The following is a 22,873-nucleotide window of genomic DNA, read 5'->3' as shown; positions in this document are numbered from 1 at the left end:
AATGTTAGAAAGTAATAGCTTTGCCTTTGCTGTTGCTTGGTGATAAATTACGACGAATCGTATCATCAGAGATGATGTTCCTACGCTTGGTGTGTGATATTCGTTACTGGATCAGATAAGAACTAAATGTTGATCCCATTCCAGCTAAAAATGAGAAACACGAGACAACTTTGGAAATACCATGTCCAACCCATGTCTAATAATAGAATAAGAAACCTGCAAAACAATGTGTCCGAGTAGGAAAGAAAAACGTTAGACGTCCCTTAAAGACATGGGGTCAACAATTCTAACGCAGAAGAGACAAAACGGCCTAATCCTTAAGGACGGTTTGATAATGATGACAATGACGATGATGATAAGATGTAACAATCATTCACCTTGTACCTATCTCCTACTTCTCATTTTAAGATTTTCATGAATATTGTTTGACATAGGCCTGAATTCGTACAGGACTCTTCTCAAGGATCATTATTCAGAGCGGCAACTTCATCGGACGTCCAAATACCTTGGAGCAGGCCCGCTGGAACGCTTTCAGACTGGGATCCATACTTGGCTTGGAAACGAATGACTCACAGGAGCTGGTTGAATTCCTGCGTTCTCGCGACGCAGCGGACCTGGGCGTTGATCACTCCGTCTTCTTGACGGATGAGGTACGTATCATATTGGCACAAGCGATAACCCACACACACACACACACACACACACACACACACACACGTACGCACACATGTACAGATGCGCACACGCTCACATTACTCAAATACATTGAAAGCTGAAAGTCTGAAAAGCGTCAACTTGGCACAACAGCGACAGACTTGCTTCAACAGCTGAAAGAAAGTTTTCCTTACCAAAAATTTCAAATGACTAGTGAAATTTCGAACTAATATAGTAAACAAGTGAACTGGTATGTAATTCAACGTCTAGTCGTCATCGTGCTCGGTAGAGGCGAAATACTAACAGGAAAGAAGTAGGAGAGTGAAAGAAATAGTCACACTACTTCTTTAAGAGGAACAATCCAATGGTAACAGGTTTTGTAAGAATCACTATACGTTCATCTGTATGGTGTTTTAGTGCATAAAAGAATCGGCTTTGGTAGTTAGCACTGTGTGTTAACGTCTGTTTATTGTATGTTCGTAGTTTCAGTTCATGGTTCACCTCTTGTTGCTTTCCTGTGACCAATATTTCTTTATGAAAGCACTTTCAAACTCGTCGTATGTCACCCTAAATTCAGGGAATCTACCCAGCTGGCTGCTCCTTCTTCCATCTGCCTCCATGCAAAATCTATCTTTTCTATGTCTGGCCATTTCAGCCAGTGAAAAAACGCCAATGGATGCAGTCTTCTTTCCTGTCGGAATCTGTACCAATCCCTGTCGAAAGCTTTTACTTAGACCAAACTAATTAGTACTATTTTGTTTACTCGGGGTGTATTGAGGGTCGTCGCTTCTTTCTCTAAGGTATCTATCACGAAGTCACCCTAGTTATTGCTGCTAGTTCCCACAGTGCCAGCAGCCTTTGTTAATTCCGTCTTGACCTTCGCGATTTCCACCTCAGTTGTAATTCGTACACTGATCTCCAGAATTAAAGCAACAAAAGGAAATTTTGCAAAGTTGTGTTTATTTTTCCACGAAATAGTATAAACAGGTAATAGTAAAGTAGAAAGCAAAACGGTGCTCAAAAATGTTCTTCGTTTCTTTCCTACTTAATGGGTTTGCACACACATTCCGACAACTGGTTAATGTGATCAGTGTGTGGAGTGACTACCTCTGGCAGCATTGTAGTCTTGTCAGGGGCATTTTGTGAATTGTGTCATCAGTCTCATGTTGAGGCAATAACGCCCATTCTTCCTGCAGAACTGCTGGCAGTCTTGGAGAGTTTTTGGTGGATACTGACGTAATGCAAGCTGTCTCCCTAGTGCACCCCAGACATGGTCTACGAGTTTCAAATCGAGAGAGTGAGCAGGCCACGCCATGCGTGCAAATATATCCCGTTTCCAAGAAAACATCAGCCACCCGTGTTCTATGAGGTCGAGCATTACCATCCATCAATACGATGTCTGGGCCCAAAACACTTCGTAACGACCGCAAATGAGGTCCCAAGATCTTGTCACCATAGGTGTCAGTAGTTAAACCTTGCCCATTCACCCATACAATTTCACGAAGAAAGGGCCCAGAGGTTGACGTAATCCTTGCCCACAATATTCAGTCTCTTTAGGCAATGTGTTCCACGTTCCCTCCAGATGCGAATCCATTGATAATCACTCTCCAGACTAAATCAGAACTCATCTATGAAAACAAAATTGGCCCAGTGTTCGAGCGCCCAGGTGGCATGTTGATCACTCTACTCTAGACGTACCCCTCCGTGAATACCCGTCAAAGGAAGACATGCAGAATGTCTCCGACAATAAAGACCACTCTGCTGAAGCCTTCTCAAGACCGTTTGCCTCTATATAACACGTCCAGTGGATACTGCGAACTCACATGCCAGTTGCCGTGCAGTACAAAGGCGGTACTGCCTTGCCCTTACCGCCAAATAACGGCCCTCTCTTCTGAAGTCACACGTGGTCGGCTCTGCCCTGGTCTTCAGGACACAGTTTCCGTCTGTGTACACTCTCCATATCTGAGAAACAACAGAACGATTCACACTAAGCCATCTGGCCAAATCATTCTGTGACTGTCCTGCTTCCTTTCTTTGCTGTCCCTCCACCGCAAAGAGTCTGGTAGAAATCTCTGTACTATATTGCATCGACTGTGACTGTGTACACAGCGATTTTGGATGTGGGGCTGCCCGGCCAACACTACATCGTTTCATAGGTGCTCTGACGTCATCATTGACATGGTCGACCGGGGTGCAGAACACGATCGTATGGACACCTGGTTGACAGTTTGTATGATTATATCGTGAAATAGACACAGGACGGGGAAATAGCGATTTCTTGCTTTAATTTTAGACACCAGTGTACATGTGGTACATACCATATTCTTGCCTTGCATGATTCAATACAGTCCCTTTCAGAGATTATTAAATCCTAAAATTTCGTCGTGCCACGGTACGCCACTTGTAATCTCCATTCCAGTAAATATAAGAGATCGTAAAAGAACTTAATTTTTCATCTTCAAACAATGGAAAACATAAGTTGCTGTATTGAATGCATTCACTTTGATGATTCTGGCGTTGTAGAAAGTCATTCACACCAAAAACATCCACTGACTATTCAGTATTCCTATTCCACTGGAGCGTTTCCTTCAATGCGCTGTTAAAAACTTTGTAACTCAACTCTATGTATTTCTCATTCATAGCGCTTTCGCCGTGCGGGATAGCCGCGCGGTCTAGGGTGTTTTGTCAGGGTCCGCGCGGCTCTCCCCGTCGGAGGATCGAGTCCTCCCTCGGGCATGGCTGTGAGTGTTGTCCATAGCGTGGACCGATGACCTGAAGGCAAATATCTACCTAGCCTTTTCATCAAATTTGTTTATTTACATTTTTGGGTTACTCAACAATTACAAATTATCTGTCAGCTCATCTACACTAACGCGTTAGCAAAAGGAGAGTCATAAAAATTTAACATCTTTACCTTGCTTGCGCGAAGACTTCTGCTTAGATGGTATCAGAATTCCTACATTAATCTAACACTTGGTGGTTTCACAGAGCGGCTATATTAGCGACTATATTAAAGGTGGGGAAACATATTTTTTCTGAATGTAGGGCTTTGATAAAAAGACACAACATGCAGTTGAAATTCTGTGTTGTGATGGGTAATACCTAAGGGGTGGGCAGACTTTAAACATTCCATGTTAAAGGTTTCAAGTGTAAAATCTACAGTTTGTCTACGGGTGTAATTTTCTGTATGGCTATTGCTTTAATTATATGCCTATAAACCAGGAGGATGTTAACAACGCTGATACATATATCATACTGAAGTATTATACACGCTTATGACAGGAGCTTTCGTATCTAGGAAGAGGATTGTGTGGCTACTCGGTGGATTGTGGTTGTCCAATATTGAATGGGCTGGTAATTCGTTGCACTGTGGCCTGCTCTTCGCCTGTTAAAATCTACACTTGTCAATGGCGACATGTGTCAGCGGTACATGGCTCCCGATGATAGCAGCATGTGTAGATCCTCATGGTTGCGCAGTCTGTTAGATATCATGTCCCAAACCATGCCAACTCAACATTTGGCTGCTATCAAATGCTCTGATGTTACGTTTCTCCCCCATTCTACTGTTGTTTCTCATGCGGGCAGTAAATAAATATGCTGTTTTAAACAAATTGCTCTTTTATTCGGGACATTGGAGATTCAGTCTCCATCCTGCCATCTTCATTTACGTTTTCCATGGTTTTTTTAAATGATTTCAGACAAATTTCAAAAATATTTCTAACCTAAGGCGACGACCAACTACATGTCCCATACACTAAATTGTGAGAATGTAAATAGGTGTTTGAATGAATTACGTCTTTCTTTCTGCTTAAACTGTAATAGATGACATGTTCAGTATCACTGTAAGAGTGATCCAAGATAAACTGAATAAAATTACTATTTCTATCATTACTAGTATTACAGGAAAAATTCTTGTCAATGAGTGACTCTCCGTCTACACATTCTTACAGTTAATCACACATTTATGCCAAAATCATATCAGATAAAACAAAAACGTGATATCCTAACTCAGCTTAGTAGCTAAAGTAGTCTGTGCATGCATGCGCTATACTAACACTGAATTCGAGGTGACGGATTCGAGTGATAACGGTAAAAAAATTATAATCATTGCTATTTTACCGATAAATAGAGTACAAGTGACAGATAAACGTCATTGTCAGATTATATACTGTTTGTTGTCACCTAAACGCTTTCATAGTGCCGCTTGGAAGTGAGGACACTTCAGACCGTATACGGTGACCCATCCACAGGATTGCGTCGCTAAGATAACAACAACAATAATAAAAACATTCACTACAAACACATTCCGAGCAAAAGTATCCAGATGCTAGTTAGTGGACATTAATATGGGGTGTATCCAATATTCGCAGTTAAAACGGATTGAACTTTGATGGAACATTTCCAGCGAGGTGTCTGCACGGATGGCACCCCATTCTTCCTAAAGAGAGGGAACCAGAGAAGGTAGTTATGTTGAACACAGTGGTCTAGAGCCAAGGCGACGTTCTGACTGATCCCAAAGATGTCGCAAATGGATTCAGGTCTAGACTCTGAGCCGGCTAATCTGCTTCAGGAGTGTACTGTCCACAAACCATTGCCTCACAGATCCTGCTTCGTGACAGGGTTCACTGTCATGCTAATACAGTCATCGTCTTCGAACTGTACCTCTACGGCTCACAGTACATAATGCTGTAAAACATATTCATATCATTCCACATTTAACCATCTTCAAGAACAATAAGAGCACCACGTTATAACCACGTTCTCCAGACATTCGACAAACCCAAACCATCGGATTACAGCAGGGCACAGCGCGATTTGTCACTCCAAATCATTCGTTTGGAGTCATCCATTGTTCAATGGCGTCGCTCTTTCACACCGCCTAAAATGTCACTTAGCATTGACAATAGAAATGTTGGGTTTGTGGAGCTGCTCGACCAGTGTACCCCACTCTTTTCAGTTTCCTATGCACAGTCATTGTATTAACTGGACCGCTGGTAGCAAGCACTTTAGAACTCAAGAGTGATTCCTTCCACTGATTTCGTACCAGTGTTACAAACACCGTCCGCACTGCTCGACACTCCTTGCTCGTCAGTACACGAAGCCTGCCTGCTGTTGGTTTAGCTCTGGTTGTTCCTTCCCATCTCCACTTCACAGCTGCAGCACCCTCAGTCATCTTAGACAACTTTAAAAGGTTTCAGATGTCCGTTATAGATTTGCTACTCAGGTGACATCCAGTGGGTAGTCCGTGTCGCTGAGCTCTCCTGACCTACCTATTCTGTTGTAACTGCTTCTGTATAGACATTACGTCACGCCTCTTTTTGAACTTTCGGATCAGCCTCCCGTGACACCTAGTGATCAGCGCCACATTACACACTGGTTACATCTATGTGGTTCCATTACTTGTTAGACAGTCTGTTGCTCACTTGACGATGAGAATGGTAGGTACTCGCGAAAGGTCTGACTTTCATATAGAATTAACGCAACAAGTGTACGTAGAACATTCACTAGGATATTTATGAGAGATTTTTACATGGAACAATAATCACAATTTGTGCCAATGTGCAGTAATAAAAACCGTCCCACTTATCGACTGAACCTGGAATCTCTGAACCAATAATGCCATGCGCCTTTGCTTTTCTCTACTCATGTCGTTTAACATATAGTATCGGGCCACAACAAAACCGAAGTGATGTTGTTCATTGTGAAGTTGTTACAAAACCATGTTCCTTTACAACGTTAATCCGCAAATGACTGTTCGTTTTTCATAAACACGTTTCATGCCACAAATTGTTTCCCAATAAATAAAACATATTTCCTGTCACCAATAAAAGAATTAAAGAATACTTTGTGTTAATCGCTATTTTTTGTTACAGCTGAAGGTTTTATTTAGCTACGGTGTGTGGTCACCGCACGTCGAACCAAACCTCGAAGGCGCCTTCCTCACAGAGTCTTCAATCCAGACGCTCATCGACGGCCGTTTCCACAGGGTGCCCGTCATGACAGGAGTCACCTCCGGAGAGCTGGGTTCGTACTTTAATGTTACAATGGCAATCTACATTACTTCACTGTGAGACAACTGTTCAGGTTATTAGATTAATGTTTACTAATATCTAGAAGCGTAATTTAAACGATGGCCATTCACTCATCTCTCCTATCTGAATTACTAAAGCCCGCGTCTCGTGGTCGTGCGGTAGCGTTCTCGATTCCCACGCCCGGGTTCCCGGGTTCGATTTCCGGCGGGGTCAGGGATTTTCTCTGCCTCGTGATGGCTGGGTGTTGTGTGCTGTCCATAGGTTAGTTAGGTTTAAGTAGTTCTAAGTTCTAGGGGACTTATGACCACAGCAGTTGAGTCCCATAGTGCTCAGAGCCATTTGAACCATTTTTTGAATTACTAAACAATGGATTGTGGGCTGCAGAATAACTGATTTTACATGTTGCTGATATGACAGAGATTAAACTCTGCAACTGTAAGCGTTGTGCAAACAGTGTCTGACAGAAAGAGAAGCCGCGCGGTCAGATTCGCCTTGCCACTGTTCGCGCGGCTCCCCCCGTCGGAGGTTCGAGTCCTCCCACGGGCATGGGTGTGTGTGTGTGTGTGTGTGTGTGTGTGTGTGTGTGTGTGTGTGTGTGTGTATGTGTGTGTGTTGTCCTTAGCGTAAGTTAGTTTAAGTTAGATTAAGTAGTGTGTAAGCCTAGGGACCGATAACCTCAGCAGTTTCGTCCCACATGAACTTACCACATTACATTACATTACCACAAGAAAAATAACAAAACTCCTGGCGTTGCCAAGTTACTATCAACCGTCTTGAATTACTTAGCTATTGCTTTCTGACCTCTACGCTGTCACATATTTCACGATAGTTAATTAACCCAGTGGCAGTGGACGGGTAGCTTACTACAGACGTTTTATAGGACCCCGTCGGAAAACATGTATGACATCTGACTCAGGGAGGCCAACACAGTGACTGCATGCGTACTGAATAAAGGGCCTTCAAAAAGCTTGAGCCGATTCCGCAAGACCGTATCTTCAACATGAATGAAGATAGAAACTTGAAGCGAAACTATAAATTTCCCTCGGCGCCAGCTGTAAAGGGCCGGTTCATGTTGTTCACAATGGTGTTCTCTCTAGTGCAGTTAGCGCATTCATACTCAATCTGCGACCATTCAAGGTGGCGATTAGAAAGAAACAAAAGCCGCTTTGCGGCATCCGTTTCAACAGCTCCAATTCAATCAATACGTGGTGCGCATGTTTTGTCGACAGTACAGCCTCAACGATGGATCAGCCATAAGTGGAGAACCGTTCTCAGATTTTACCATTTACCTCCAATGCTCCCATGTGGCCGTATCTTGCGCTGTGTAATTATTGTGGAGGTTTGTGAAAGATTTTCTCCAACTGCAACAACTTTAGATGACCTACAATTTCGCACAGGCGCAGCAGTGAATGCAATAACCCTGGACCTTGTAACCTGACCTAAATTTAGGTTCATAATTTTTCATATTTTATAGAAGAAAAGAATTGTGTGAGAAATTTCTCATACCAACTGTACTCTCGTTTCGGTAGAAGCCATCACAACTGGCAAACGACGTTATTAAACATACCTGAATGAATATACGTAATGCAATAAATGTTAATAGAATTATCATTAATTCTCATTTTGTGAAAGAAATTGACTGATGTTATCTCAGGTTTAGTAGTTTACAATCAGTAAAATAATGTAGATATGGGGGGAGAGGGTAAATGTTGAGTTTTCCATTTGCCAGACAAGCCAAAGCCGTATGCAAGAGGTGAAAAAAGCACAGATGCGTAGAGCTCCATATAATCCTTGTTTCTGTAGTCAATTTACTCTTCTGTGTGTTGGCTTGTGTATGTATATTGAAGTCCACCATTTCATTCTGTTAGTCATGTCATAAGTTTTTGTGTTTCTGTGTGTACTGTAGTGTCTCTATTGTTTGTGGGGATCGGTTGCGTTTGTGTTCTCGAACTGTTTTCATTTTCTCTAGTTATACTTTCATTCTGTGGTTGAGTCTTTGTACTACATATGTGTTATAACCATTGTTTGAGGCTATGAGTTGTTTGGTTTGTAATTCTTTTTCATAATATTCTTTGCTTAGTGGGATACTATTTAGTCTTTGTAACATGTCCCGTAGGGGCAATGGTTTTTTATTTTCTGAGTGATTGTACGTGGCACGTATAATTGCTTCTCTGGTGTTGGCTTTCTGAAGATGTGTAGCTCATTTGACTTCCATTCGATTTTGTGTGTACAACAGTGTTATTTGCCTTCCGGCAAATTCCCTGACTTCTTAACAGATGTCCTACCAGCCTGTCTCTTCTTCTTGGCATTGTTTTCTATATATTCTTTTCCTCGCCGACTCTGCGGAGAACCTGCTCACTGCATATCTTATCAGTTCACCTAATTCTTCTGTAGCGACACATCTCAAATGCGTCGGTTCACTTCTGCTCCGATTTTCCCACAGTCCATGTTTCGCTACCGTTCAATGCGTGTTCGAAAGATAAATTTTTAGAAATGTTCTCCTGAGAGTAAGGCCTGTGTTTGATATTAATAGACTTATCTTGGCCAAGGGTGCTCTTTTTGCCAGTGCTTGTCTGCTTTTTATGTCCCCCACATGCTCCGTCTGCCATGAGTTACTTTACTGCCTAGGCAGCATAATTCCTTCGTTATCACTAATTCTGATGTTAAGTTTCTCGCAGTTTCTACCACTTCTCACTACTTTCGTCTTTCTTCGATTTACTCTCAGTCCACATTCTGTATCTTTAGACTGTTCATTTCATTCAGAAAATTTATTCTCCTTCACTTTCATTGAGGTTAGCAATGTCATCAAAGTATTTTATCACTAATATCCTTTCACCTTAAATTTTAAATCCACTCTTGAATCTTTTTTTTTTTTTTTTTTTTTTTTTTTTACTGGCATTGCTTTTTCGATGTACAAATTGAGCAACAGGGGCGAAACACTACATCCCTGTCTTACACGATTTTCAATTCGTACTTTGTTTTGCACTCTTACTTTTCCCCCTTGGCACTTGTATATATTGTATATTCCCCTCCTTTTCCTGTAGCTTACCCCTATTTTTATCCCATTTTCAAATTCTTACACCTTTAGACATCGTAGAACATGTCTTAATTTTTTCTTAGTCTTTCTTCCATTATCGATCCCAACGTCAGCACTTCACCTCCCGCGCCTTTATCTTTCCTAAAGCCAAACTGATCGTCATCTAAAGCATCCTCCATTTTCTTTTCTATTCTCGTACATATTATTCTTCTCAGCATTTGGATGCATAAGGAGAATTTTAGTATCGTTAAATCTCTACCGCTATTTTACTGAAAATACTTATCTATCGTTGTCCGACAGGTTACCAAATACTGAACAGCACAGAGAAAATCGAGATACTCAACAGCCAATTCGTCGAGTCGGTGGCACCCTGTTTGCATCTTTCGACTGCAGAGCAGCAACAGGAAGCAGCTCTCAAGCTGAGGGAGTTCTACTTCGGCAACGATACTATCTCTACGGACGATGCTGAATCTCTTGTGAATGTAAGTAATCCAGAACCTTTTTTCTCAGTTCGTAGGGAAGTCTCCCGAGTCGAACGCTAGTTCACTGATAAAGGAAACCTTGTCTATTTTCAATGTAGTGTGTTAAGGTCCTTTCTACGAGTAAGCCATGTACATTTGTTTGAGTGTGCGTAAGGTTATATTTGTTGAGAGTTGTCTTAATACTGCATCCACCAGTTGATGCTAATACTACACACTTATAAAAATCTCATGACCTATAACAGTTTTACAAATATAGAATTACAGTGAATTTCGCGATTAATATCACCCTCCTCCTCACATTTCCGCTTTAGCTTGTCGAAAAGTACGACAGTCATTCACATCTGTTTCTGTTTCGAGTTACCACCTAAATTCACGTTGGGGTAATGTGAGGACATCAGAGATCTACATACATTCTTCTGCATATAATGTAAATTACAGATTGCAATTGTTTAAGACTAGCTATTAACCCGCGGCTTCGCCTGCGCACTTATATCTGACTTATATTTAACAATTATGTACAGTGTTGTCAGGAAAAGTTTGAAAAGGTTGTAAGGGTATTGCAGGGTAGGCTTTGCTGAGGGATAATTGTTAAGAAAAAATTCGATACATTGCTCTGTATGCTTGGAAATTATAATTGAATTTAGCCAATCAGGCCGTTTAGTGAGCGATTTCAAGGAAGAAAAGACGAAAGATTGGCTTTAACGTCCCTTCGACATCAAGGTAATTAGAGATGGAGCACGAGCTCGGATTGTGTATAGGATGGGGAAGGAAATCGGCTGCGTCCTTTCAAAGGAACCATCTCGGCTTTTGCCTGGAGCTATTTAGGGAAATCACGAAAAAAGCCAAGTCCGGAAGCGGGTTTTAGCCGTCGTCCTCCCAAGTCTAGAGTGCTAACCAGTGCGCCAACTGGCTCGACGCGCGATTTCAAGCGACCCGCCAGACACGGCGTCGGCAAACGGATTCTTCGTTTGGTTTTCTAAACCCAAACAAGAGAGCGAAACAAAAATTGTACAAGGGACGGTAGTTAGGATCGAACCAGAGCCAAAGGCTGAGCAGTCTCTTGCGCTATTACCTACGCTAAGAGAATAACTGACACCAAACTGCATCTGGCGGGCTGCTTGAATTAGCGCTCGCAACAGCCATAATAATTGGCTAACTTCAATGTTGATTAATTTGCAAATGGCGCAACTTATTAATAGTTTCAAAAGAATTATTTTTCAGCATAATCTAATTATATTTGATACACACATATCACACATACCTGTACACATACTTCGCCTCTAATGAATTTCTTACTGCAGTTTCATTCGAATTCGGAAGAAACTTATAATTCTGCCAGTAATAAATTGTCGTTTCGAGAAGAAAACTATCGTAAGGAAATATCTATTCTCCTCTGTTTATCACCAAGCGTCTCCAGAGGTGCACTGAACAACATAAATGAGATTGGGATTCATACTTATGAAGTGTTCCAAATCAATGCAGGAACGTCAGATAAATAACTGGTTCAAAAAATGGTTCAAATGGCTCTGATCACTATGGGACTCAACTACTGAGGTCATTAGTCCCCTAGAACTTAGAACTAGTTAAACCTAACTAACCTAAGGACATCACAAACATCCATGCCCAAGGCAGGACCGTAGCGGTCTTGCCGTTCCAGACTGCAGCGCCTTTAACCCCACGGCCACTTCGGCCGGCCAAATAACTGGTTCAGTTGTATATAGTTTTATTGGTTCGAAATCACTTGTTAAGTCCGTATTCAGGTTTTCAGGATCCGTGAGACGCCTTGCAGCCGCACTCCGTGAACCCTGGGCTGCTGGCAGGTGACAGCCGCACGTGAAGCTTCATAGTACCTTTACACCTGAAGATGGACTTATAATTAGCCGAAAACCGGCCGTGATTTTGAACTAGTAAAAGTAAATACAAATGAATCAGATATTTATCTGACTCTGCTGTGGTGCTCAGATGTGGGTTTCCTTCGAACCAACTTTATTATAGGAAAGATTGTTTACGGACGTTTCTACACGCCACTCCACCTCATACTCACTTGCGGCCCTTAACAGCAGGAGGGGTCATGTGTACACCAAATTTGATTCCAGTAGTTTCTGATTTATGCGTTTGTTACACATCTTTCAACCCCAAAACCTCAGTCGTAGGCTTGCTAGAGGCGTCTTGAGTTTCACTAGTAAGTCTAGCGACGCCAAAAACTATGGATTTGAGACCAGCATCGGTCAGCATCGAATATTTTTACATGTCGTGTTTTCTCACTACTACGTCGCCTCTAGGGCTGCTTACAGTATGTTGACCCCACAATATTTTTATACAGATAATTTTACAAATAATATAATGGATATAAAAAATTTGGTTGCATTTGTTCCAGACGTTCCTGAGTTAATTTTCTATGACATCCAATCAACCTCATATGCATGGGTGTTAGGTCGATCTTAGCCATACACAGGCGTGTGCACTAACACCCAACAACGTTTTTTATCAAATATGTGATATAGGAACACACAAAAGACTAATAAACAAACAAACAAGTACTAACATTTTTATACACATCAAAAAAAGGTTTGCATCACCTCGGTTCCGAGAGTTCCGGAACCTGGTCAGAAAATTGGAACAGAGAGGGACATAAACGTCATTACCGCCCATTTTATTGCTCATGAAAACCACACATTGCATGTTGTACCACCATACAGCGAGACCTTCAGAAGTGGTGGTCGACAGTGATGTACACACTGCTACCTCTAATACACTGTAACACCTCCTCTTGGATTGATGCAAGCCTGTATTCGTCCCGGTATACATCAAGGCACTGTTGGTCCAGATTGTCCCACTCAACGGCAATTCGGCGTAGATCCCTCAGAGGGGTTGGTAGGTCACGTCGTCCATAAACAGCCCTTTTCAATCTATCCCAGGCATGTTCGATACGATTCATGTCTGGAGAACACGCTGGCCACTCTAGTCGAGCAATGCCGTTATCCTGTAGAAAGTCATTCACATGATGTGCACGATCGGGGCGCGAATTGTCGTATATGAAGACGAACGCCTCGCCAATATACTGCCAGTATGGTTGCATTACCGGTCGGAGGATGGCAGTCACGTATCGTACAGATGTTACGGCGCCTTCCATGACCACCAGCAGCGTACGTCGGCCCCACATACTGCCACCTTGCTGCACTCGCTGATCAGTGTGTCTAAGGCGCTCAGCCTGACCGGTTTGCCTCGAGACCCGTCTCCGAAGATTGTCTGGTTGAAGGCATATGCAACACTCATCGGTGAAGAGAATGTGATGCCAATCCTGAGCGGTCTATGCGGTATGTTGTTGTCTCCATGTATCTACTCCATTTCCGGACAACATCGCTTTCGTTCACTCCGAGACGCCTGGACACTTCCCGTGTTGAGTGCCCTTCCTGGCACAAAGTAACAATGCGGGCGTGACCAAACCGCAGTACTGACCGTCTAGATATGGTTGAACTACAGACAACACGAGCCGTGTACCTCCTTTCTGGTGGAATGACTGGAATTAATGAGCTGTCGGACCCCCTCCGTCTAATAGGCACTGTTCATGTATGGTTGTTCACATCTTTGGGCGGGTTTGGTGACATCTCTGAGCAGTCGAAGGGACTGTGTCTGTGATACAGTATCCACAGTCAACGTCTATCTTCAGGAGTTCTGGGAATCGGGGTGATGGAAAACTTTTTTTGATGTGTGTATATTAGATATAAGTTAAATGTGGATTTTATATAAGAAAACGGAGTTCGACTTCTCAAGTGTCAAATGAACGGTCCTTTTCTTTCACGTTCGTCCAAAACTAGAAATTAGTTGTCAAACGTGTCTATATTATAGTCATGCCTTTAATCTATTGAATCTCATGTGACTCACAAGCCAATGGTGCAGTCCGACATCTCGAAACTTGCTGTGAAGTTTTATACAGGACAATTACACCAAAAGAATCACAGCGTCAAAATTTTAGCTACCAAGACACACTACAGGTATTTTTATAGAATTTTGAAAACTGGAAAATTCGTAGCCCGCCAGATCGCTGGAGGAATATGTATCCCTTTTTTACAGCGCATGCGCAACACGGCAGTCACATACACTTCGTTGATGGCGCATTAGCAAATAGAATACGAGGCACAATGCAACTGTAATTTGTAAGCCGAATTTCAGTTTTTGTTGATAGTTTGTCACAATTTTACACAGTTACTAACCATGAGAATTCAAAACTCTTTTAATATCCATAACAATTAGCAATGATTGGTAATAACATCTGTCTTTGTGGAGGTTCCAGAGCTTCGCGGATTATGAAATTCAGTTTTCAACCTAGCAAAGATTAAATACGAAAAACGTGATGCGCTGTCGAAATCTCCCATTTCTCCTGAAGACCTACGTATTGGTTATTTATCAGTTAATTTCTTGGAAATTCTCTCGAATGTTGTTGACATTTCGTTACAAATTGAGGAAATACAAATATTAGAAGGAACATAACTTGGGCGATTCTGTTAATTGTAGTTCGAACTATGACTGTTGTGCTAATAAAACCCCCGAACAAAAATAAACTACCCTTCCAAGACGAAGGTGAACATGTGCAATAATAGTTTTCAATGACAAACTAAAGGAAGTGAATTTTTCTTACACAGTGGGGGGAGAAAACATTTAAACGTAGGGAGTTTGCGTAGCCAGCTTCATTTCGTAATATCTGAACACGAATTCTATAAATACAAAAGAGATTTACCGGAAAGTACGTAATATCCATCAAAATAAAACTCTCAAAAGCACGAAAGAAAAACTTTTCGAAAGATTTAGAACTGCTCTTGAGAATTAGTGCACTGCTACCGAAGAAGATCTACAGGAGTGGGCGCTCTGAATTACAAATGGATGAATATTACTGATTTCCAGGCTACTTTGACTTGGTTAAACAGAGTCGGGAAATTATACGAAATGGAAGTCGCAAAATTTCGAATTTTATCTCGAGTATTCCTGTAGATATGTCATTAATAGGTAATACTATAGAAAAATTCGTAGCTGTTTTCGAAACGGAGGTCCTTCATTCCCCTAAACTGCTGTGTATAAATCAGGTTCCATGCAGAAATTTCGAGCAGACCTCAATTTATCTTTTCGAGAAGATAAAAAGTATATATCTATCTCCAGGAACATAAAGGTAAATTAGGACAACATTTTTTAAAAAATACTGTTTACTAGCCAAAATCTTGTAATCTACATAGCAAAATCAGGAAAAAAAAAGGGAGTAATGTTACATCTGAAACGTCTTCTTACCACTTGCAGAAAATAATTCATTGCTTTTGTTGGACTCTTGACCTGGACATAACAACACATCTGTCTTTAGAAGGATGCCGAAAAGATTCAGCCTCTCAATAAATTAATTTTTCGACATAATAGGTGATTTTTCACCAGACTGTCAGAAATATAATTTCCAATAGCTCATTGTCATTTCAGGTTTATGGTGGGACAGTATTGTTAAACTTGAGTCATTTCTGCATTTGCAGTTTGCATCACCACATTTGTCGAATTTGATCAAGTATGACTCGTACACAGCACAATCTGCAGAACAACGGATATGATGGTTTCTTACTCCATTCCAGTTTTGATAAATAAGTCTAATAATTACCGTGAATTCACTGAATGAACCAATATTTTATTTGGGGCACGTGGTGTAAGAAAAATGTTAGTTTTTATCATCCAAGAGACACTTCACACTTTTGTGAAGACTACAGGGGACAAGGAAGGAAGTTTTTGTTGTCAGTAAAACATACATTGCTCAAAAATTATCATAAGAACTATGCTACATGAATTGCTATAAAATAATTAACGCCAAAAATTAAAGTCCCGACTGATGGAAGACGTCTGTAATATAACACCGTACATTCCCTAGGTTTTCTGTTCTTTCTGCAACAGTCAAGCTGTCGATATTAACTGCAAGTTATTCAAAAAAATTAATGATTTGATACACTTTCGGTATGGTCTGAATGCTCCAGATTTGCGTGTGTGCACTATGGACTTCGCGCTACGCGACACTACGTTTCGTATCACGGCTGCCTCCGCTTATTCGACGATCGCCCTGTGCAGGAAGGGACTTACGAATCGCTGTTGTTAAGTGGTTCTTCATGCGCCAAAAGTTAGTACCCTTAACGTTTTTTTAAATACTTCAGCTAAAATTTTGACAATGCATTTCTTTCGGTGTATTCTTCTTGTGTAAAAAGTTTCATGATAGGTTTCGACATATCGGATTCGGCCATTCCGTTGTATTCCTCATATGAGATGCTCCAACAAAATTTCTCTAATATTACTTTAAATGGGACCGTATAAGCATCTTTAAATCGTAGTACACAGTTTTGCTGCAGTCTGTTAGTTCTCTTCACTTCTTTCAGCATTTATCCGTTGTCTGGTTGTTTGCTGAACAGATTTATTGTTACCGCAACTGCTAACTCAGGTCTCAGTACAAAAGAGCTGACGACATGTCAGGTCTGTTATGTCACCCTCTGGTCAATACCAAAACGTAGATGTGAAACATTTCTTTTCTGGACGGTATCTCAAGCTTCGAAATTTAGTGCAGACTTCGTTGAATTTTAGTTGCGCAAATAGTAAAATAATTTTGATTGTTAATAACACGCAAAAGTGGTCTAAATTATTTGTAAGTATAGTTCGGGCCGAGAATGGAATTGTGAGGAATTAAAGGGATAGTACTGCAACAGATTCCAGATAGTGAGGTAATCACATTCCTTTAAAATCACTAGAATTAATTTTCAACACAGACCAAGATACACGTAACTACATGTGAAGATGAGAATTAATGTACTGTGCGTAAACGACCATTTGTCCCACCTTCAATCACTTCCAGCACAGATACACATTCGGATATTAATCAAATAAAGTTGAACAGGAAACTAAAATAAAAAGAAAAAATACAAAAGCTGAAATGTAAAAGCATGAAATAATAGTCCAAGGGAGAACGGTTTATAAGAATCTGAGTCTGGCCGCACCACTTTTTATACCACTGGAAATACTTCAAAGGTTTTACTGGTACTTATCAAATTCCAAAGACAGAATGACGGGCGATGAGCTAAATCTATTGTTCAAGATCTTCTTTGTAGAACATGTTCGCAGCTTTAATATATCAAGGAGAAAGAAGAAAGATTACAAAATAGTACATGACAGTTTTGTATTTCGAAACAGTAAAGCACTCGCGACGGAATTCCAATTTTGCCTACTACCGGAGCAAATAATTGGAAAAATTCGTCTGAATGGTATATAGAAGAGCCTTTCACAGTGAAAACTGTAATTTTTTTGTAATGTAGTGACATATGAAAATACTGTACAGGGGGTGGGAGGGGGGCATTAAACACAAGGTGTACAAAATTCTAGAATGAATAATATATGCAAAAAAGAAAGTTAAGCCTAACACAGAAAGAAGGAAGCAGTTGTGTGTAGATAACAGACAAGACATTAAAGAACTACGCACAGAATATTTGAAAATGGAAAGAGTACTGATGCCATTGATTTATAATTAAAGATGAAACGAAAAAAATGAAAAAGGAAAATCTAGCACTGGAGACACATATATCAACTGAGTGGAAAAGTAATGTCGGAAATAATTAGTGAAGTCAATAGGTGAAAAAACGTTTAACCGCGAAACTTGCTAGGAGTTAGAGTTTGTTAGCGGCAAATTAGTTTATCCACTTACGTTTGGGAAGAGTAAGTAGACGATCGTTACTGTGAAGCAGTACAGGAAACTGTTACACAACAAATCGAATTGATAAATTGTGTTCAAAGAATATAACTCCATAATTTCAAAGAAAAAAGACTGTACTTGATAAAAGTAATTTTTTCTTACTATATTGATTCATATAACGGTTGATATAGCTACCTTTTAAACTAGTGTGATATATCACAATTTGACACATAAATTATGAAACTGCAGCAACATCAATCAAATTAACAGACAAATCATTTCTTTTCTTATAGTTCAACAACGACATGATGTTTTTCGAGCCAACGGACGCGCTGGTTAAGAAAGTGGCCGAGCTAAGTGACACACCAGTGTTCTATTATGAATTCGACTATCGTGGGGATATCGTCGAATCAACTAAGTGGGGTGAGTATAAAGAAAGTAACGCACCTAAGTGAATCTCTTGGCTGTCAAATATCTCATGTTGCTGAAATAATGCAGTGACATCGAAGTAAAGTTTGCTAAAAATGAGAGCAGTCGCGCTCATCTGTGAATGCCGTCCAAAAGCTAATCAGTTTTCTCACATAATATGTCTGCGCCACAGAGTAGCAGTCGACACCAACACCTTTACCAGCCAGGATGCCCACTTCTGCCCCAGAAAGGCTTGCGTAGGTTCGGCGGGTGGTGGTCTTTCACTACTGTAGCGAGGGCGGAGTGAGAAATGCTCACTCAAAAAAGCGACTGACAGTGTGCGTGACCTTAATGATACTGAACAGCTGTCTGCTTTGCAGCGGTGTAGTGAGACAACTGACTGGCGTACACTACATGCGGCTTGCGGGGTAGACAGGGCCGTGCAGGTGCTCCATGTTGAACACAAGGCATTTGCAGTCGGCCAGAGTATCAGTCGATGACACAGGACGACTCCTCTTGTCAGTGGTATCAGTTCGACCTCCGAAGTCAAGCTAGTGGCTCGAAGACCATCAAATTTTCATAGCTGATGACACTTCTCACTGACACTTTTGCGGGTTCGCCAAACGTTGCACTGAGAGCTGTTGTGGAGACTGTCGCGGTAAAACGGTAATGGTGGAATTTGGAAGCCAAAACACCAGTGCTGCTAATGGCTGAGCGGGGGCGGACATTTATACCTGGCTGTCCCGAGTATGTTGTGACAGTAGTCTGGTTCCCATCACGGTAGCTGAAGTGCGGCGTTGCGCCTCGGCATAAAGCAACACAGGCCACCGCCACGGCAGACGGCTGTGTTACAGGATGCTACTCCAGTACACCTTCAGCACCCAGCTGGAGCATCTCGCCGGTGGCAAGACTGCACATCCTTCGGCCGGTTGTAATGTCGTGCCTGTGGCCGATGCCGCAACAGTATTCTCTTTCTGCGTCGACGTATGACTCGTCAGCAGGAAAATGGGATACACCGTAACGGTAGCGTTTATTTATTTAGTCGCAGATGTAGGAACTACACAATTCAGCCAGATCATTATAACCACCTACCTAACAGCTAGTATGTCCATCTCTGCCACGGATAACAGTGGGGACGCCTCGTGACATTGGTAGGTCGCTGGAAGGAGTTAGTACCACATCTGCACACATAAGATGACTAATTCCTGTACATTCCGGGAGGATTCTATGAGCTCTGACCCCACATTCAATCATATCATACATACACTCCTGGAAATGGAAAAATGAACACATTGACACCGGTGTGTCAGACCCACCATACTTGCTCCGGACACTGCGAGAGGGCTGTACAAGCAATGATCACACGCACGGCACAGCGGACACACCAGGAACCGCGGTGTTGGCCGTCGAATGGCGCTAGCTGCGCAGCATTTGTGCACCGCCGCCGTCAGTGTCAGCCAGTTTGCCGTGGCATACGGAGCTCCATCGCAGTCTTTAACACTGGTAGCATGCCGCGACAGCGTGGACGTGAACCGTATGTGCAGTTGACGGACTTTGAGCGAGGGCGTATAGTGGGCATGCGGGGGGCCGGGTGGACGTACCGCCGAATTGCTCAACACGTGGGGCGCGAGGTCTCCACAGTACATCGATGTTGTCGCCAGTGGTCGGCGGAAGGTGCACGTGCCCGTCGACCTGGAACCGGACCACAGCGACGCACGGATGCACGCCAAGACCGTAGGATCCTACGCAGTGCCGTAGGGGACCGCACCGCCACTTCCCAGCAAATTAGGGACACTGTTGCTCCTGGGGTATCGGCGAGGACCATTCGCAACCGTCTCCATGAAGCTGGGCTACGGTCCCGCACACCGTTAGGCCGTCTTCCGCTCACGCCCCAACATCGTGCAGCCCGCCTCCAGTGGTGTCGCGACAGGCGTGAATGGAGGGACGAATGGAGACGTGTCGTCTTCAGCGATGAGAGTCGCTTCTGCCTTGGTGCCAATGATGGTCGTATGCGTGTTTGGCGCCGTGCAGGTGAGCGCCACAATCAGGACTGCATACGACCGAGGCACACACGGCCAACACCCGGCATCATGGTGTGGGGAGCGATCTCCTACACTGGCCGTACACCACTGGTGATCGTCGAGGGGACACTGAATAGTGCACGGTACATCCAAACCGTCATCGAACCCATCGTTCTACCATTCCTAGACCGGCAAGGGAACTTGCTGTTCCAACAGGACAATGCACGTCCGCATGTATCCCGTGCCACCCAACGTGCTCTAGAAGGTGTAAGTCAACTACCCTGGCCAGCAAGATCTCCGGATCTGACCCCCATTGAGCATGTTTGGGACTGGATGAAGCGTCGTCTCACGCAGTCTGCACGTCCAGCACGAACGCTGGTCCAACTGAGACGCCAGGTGGAAATGGCATGGCAAGCCGTTCCACAGGACTACATCCAGCATCTCTACGATCGTCTCCATGGGAGAATAGCAGCCTGCATTGCTGCGAAAGGTGGATATACACTGTACTAGTGCCGACATTGTGCATGCTCTGTTGCCTGTGTCTATGTGCCTGTGGTTCTGTCAGTGTGATCATGTGATGTATCTGACGCCAGGAATGTGTCAATAAAGTTTCCTCTTCCTGGGACAATGAATTCACGGTGTTCTTATTTCAATTTCCAGGAGTGTACATTCGATCGGGTTCAGATCTGGCGAGTTAGGGGGCCAGCACATCAATCAGAACTCGCAACTGTGTTGCTCGAACCACTCCATCACACTCTTGGCCTTATAACATAGCACAATATGTTGCTGAAAAATGCCACTGGCGTCGGGAAACACGATCGTCATGAAGAGGTATGTGCTCAAATGTATGTGAATTGCTAAGGGACCGAACTGCTGAGGTCATCGGTCCCTAGACTTACACACTACTTAAACTACCTTAACGCTAAGAACAACACTCACACCCATGCCCGAGGGAGACTCGAACCTCCGTCGGGAGGGGCCGCACGAATAGTGACATGGCGCCTCCAACAGCGCGGCCACTCCGCACGGCGTCATGAAGATGTGTTAGTGGTCTGCAAACAGCGAGCTATACGCCTTCACCGTCACAGTGCCTTACACGAACTCCAGTGAATGTCACTCAGACCATAATGGAGCTGTCGCCAGCTTGTCTCCGTCCTGCTGTACTGGTGTCAAGGAGCTGTTCCCCTGGAAGGCGACGGATTCGCGCCGTCCCGTTGGCGTGGTAAAGAAGGTATCGGGATTCATCAGACCCCGCAACGCTCTGTCACTGTGCCAACGTCCAGTGCTGATAGTCAAGTGCCCATTTCAGTCATACTTGGCAATGTCGTGGTGTTAACATTGGCACATGCATAGATCGTCGTCTGCGGAGGCCAGTCGCTAGGAGCGTTCACTGCAATGTGTGTTCAGACACACTTGTACCCAACCTACGACGTCTGACAACTGTAATGAGTGGAGAGCGCGCAACCCCACGACTTCTGGACGTGGTTTCTCCTTGTTTTCGCCACGTGTTGAAGACACTCACTACAACACTCCTGGAACATACGAGAGGTCGTACAGTTTCTGTAACGGTCGGACCGAGCCTCTGGGCCATCACAATCTCCCCCGGTCAAACTCAGATAGATCGTGCGCCTTCCCCATTCTACACACGGACAGCACGCCCACTGATACTACATGCACCGTGCGTGTGACTGGCTAGCAGCCATTCCTCGCCAGGTGATGCTGGTATCGCCTGGACGGATTTGTATCGATAGTAGGTCGGTGGTCATAATATTTTGGATGATCAGTGTATACACAACAAGTCGAGAAATTAGTTACAGTTGCTACTTTAAAACCCACAGATACAAATTTTTACCGGGCCTGTGTACACCGTTACACTGCTATCATCAAATTAAATTTTACATGTCGTGCGTATACGTGGTTACGCCGGCTCAGCTTATGCCATTTGACGTTTATTCTACCTCTCTGACCTGGTTCGAGCCTCATTTACGCGCCTGTGAGTGTTAGAGCAACACGGTTGACTACTAAAACTTCATCCTTCTGAATGGCGAAGCTGCTCGTCGCCTTCATCAGGATCGTTCTCCATAACGTCCGACTTCATCACTTACCCTTTTCGCCAAAATTACACAACGGGTTTGAGAAGGGGTAGCTTCACCGTCAGGAGGCGTGACAGAGGTGTTCCAAGGAGACACCAGGGGAAGACAAAGACCCAAGAAGACCTCAGTCCTAAATACCGATTTGTTTGTTAGATCTAGGCTAAGGGGAAAGCGTCTGTGCCACCGCCTGAGGGGTCAAAGACAGATAATTGGCATGAGTGGCCTCTGGTACCGTTTCAGTGAAGCGAAATGCATCGAGGATGCGGTACATCACACAACGCTTACTGTGAACACTTCAGACGAGAAGCATAATGTTTCATATAGATAGGCCATTCTATAATTTATTATGCCTGCCCTGTTCAAAAGACTAAAGCAGATGAAACCCCCCCTCCCCCCCCCCCCCCCCCCCCGGTGTCTATGTAATAGCCTGTGAGATATTGCAGTCAGACAGGT

The 22,873-nt window shown here is 43.2% G+C and overlaps 1 protein-coding gene across 1 annotated transcript in view; it reads left to right on the top strand.

Annotated features, from left to right (window-relative positions):
• LOC124607159 (pyrethroid hydrolase Ces2e-like) overlaps window positions 1–22,873 on the top strand; it is a 103,867-nt gene that overhangs the window by 50,455 nt on the left and 30,539 nt on the right. The window contains exons 5-8 of the mRNA XM_047139372.1: window positions 451–650; window positions 6,528–6,678; window positions 10,024–10,205; window positions 18,192–18,321. Coding sequence (XP_046995328.1) covers window positions 451–650; window positions 6,528–6,678; window positions 10,024–10,205; window positions 18,192–18,321 — 663 coding nt within the window. The remainder of the gene's footprint in view (window positions 1–450; window positions 651–6,527; window positions 6,679–10,023; window positions 10,206–18,191; window positions 18,322–22,873) is intronic.

The sequence above is a fragment of the Schistocerca americana genome, chromosome 3, assembly GCF_021461395.2.
Source record: "Schistocerca americana isolate TAMUIC-IGC-003095 chromosome 3, iqSchAmer2.1, whole genome shotgun sequence".
NCBI classification, from domain to species: Eukaryota; Metazoa; Arthropoda; class Insecta; order Orthoptera; family Acrididae; genus Schistocerca; species Schistocerca americana.
This window is presented reverse-complemented; position numbering and strand designations above follow the sequence as displayed.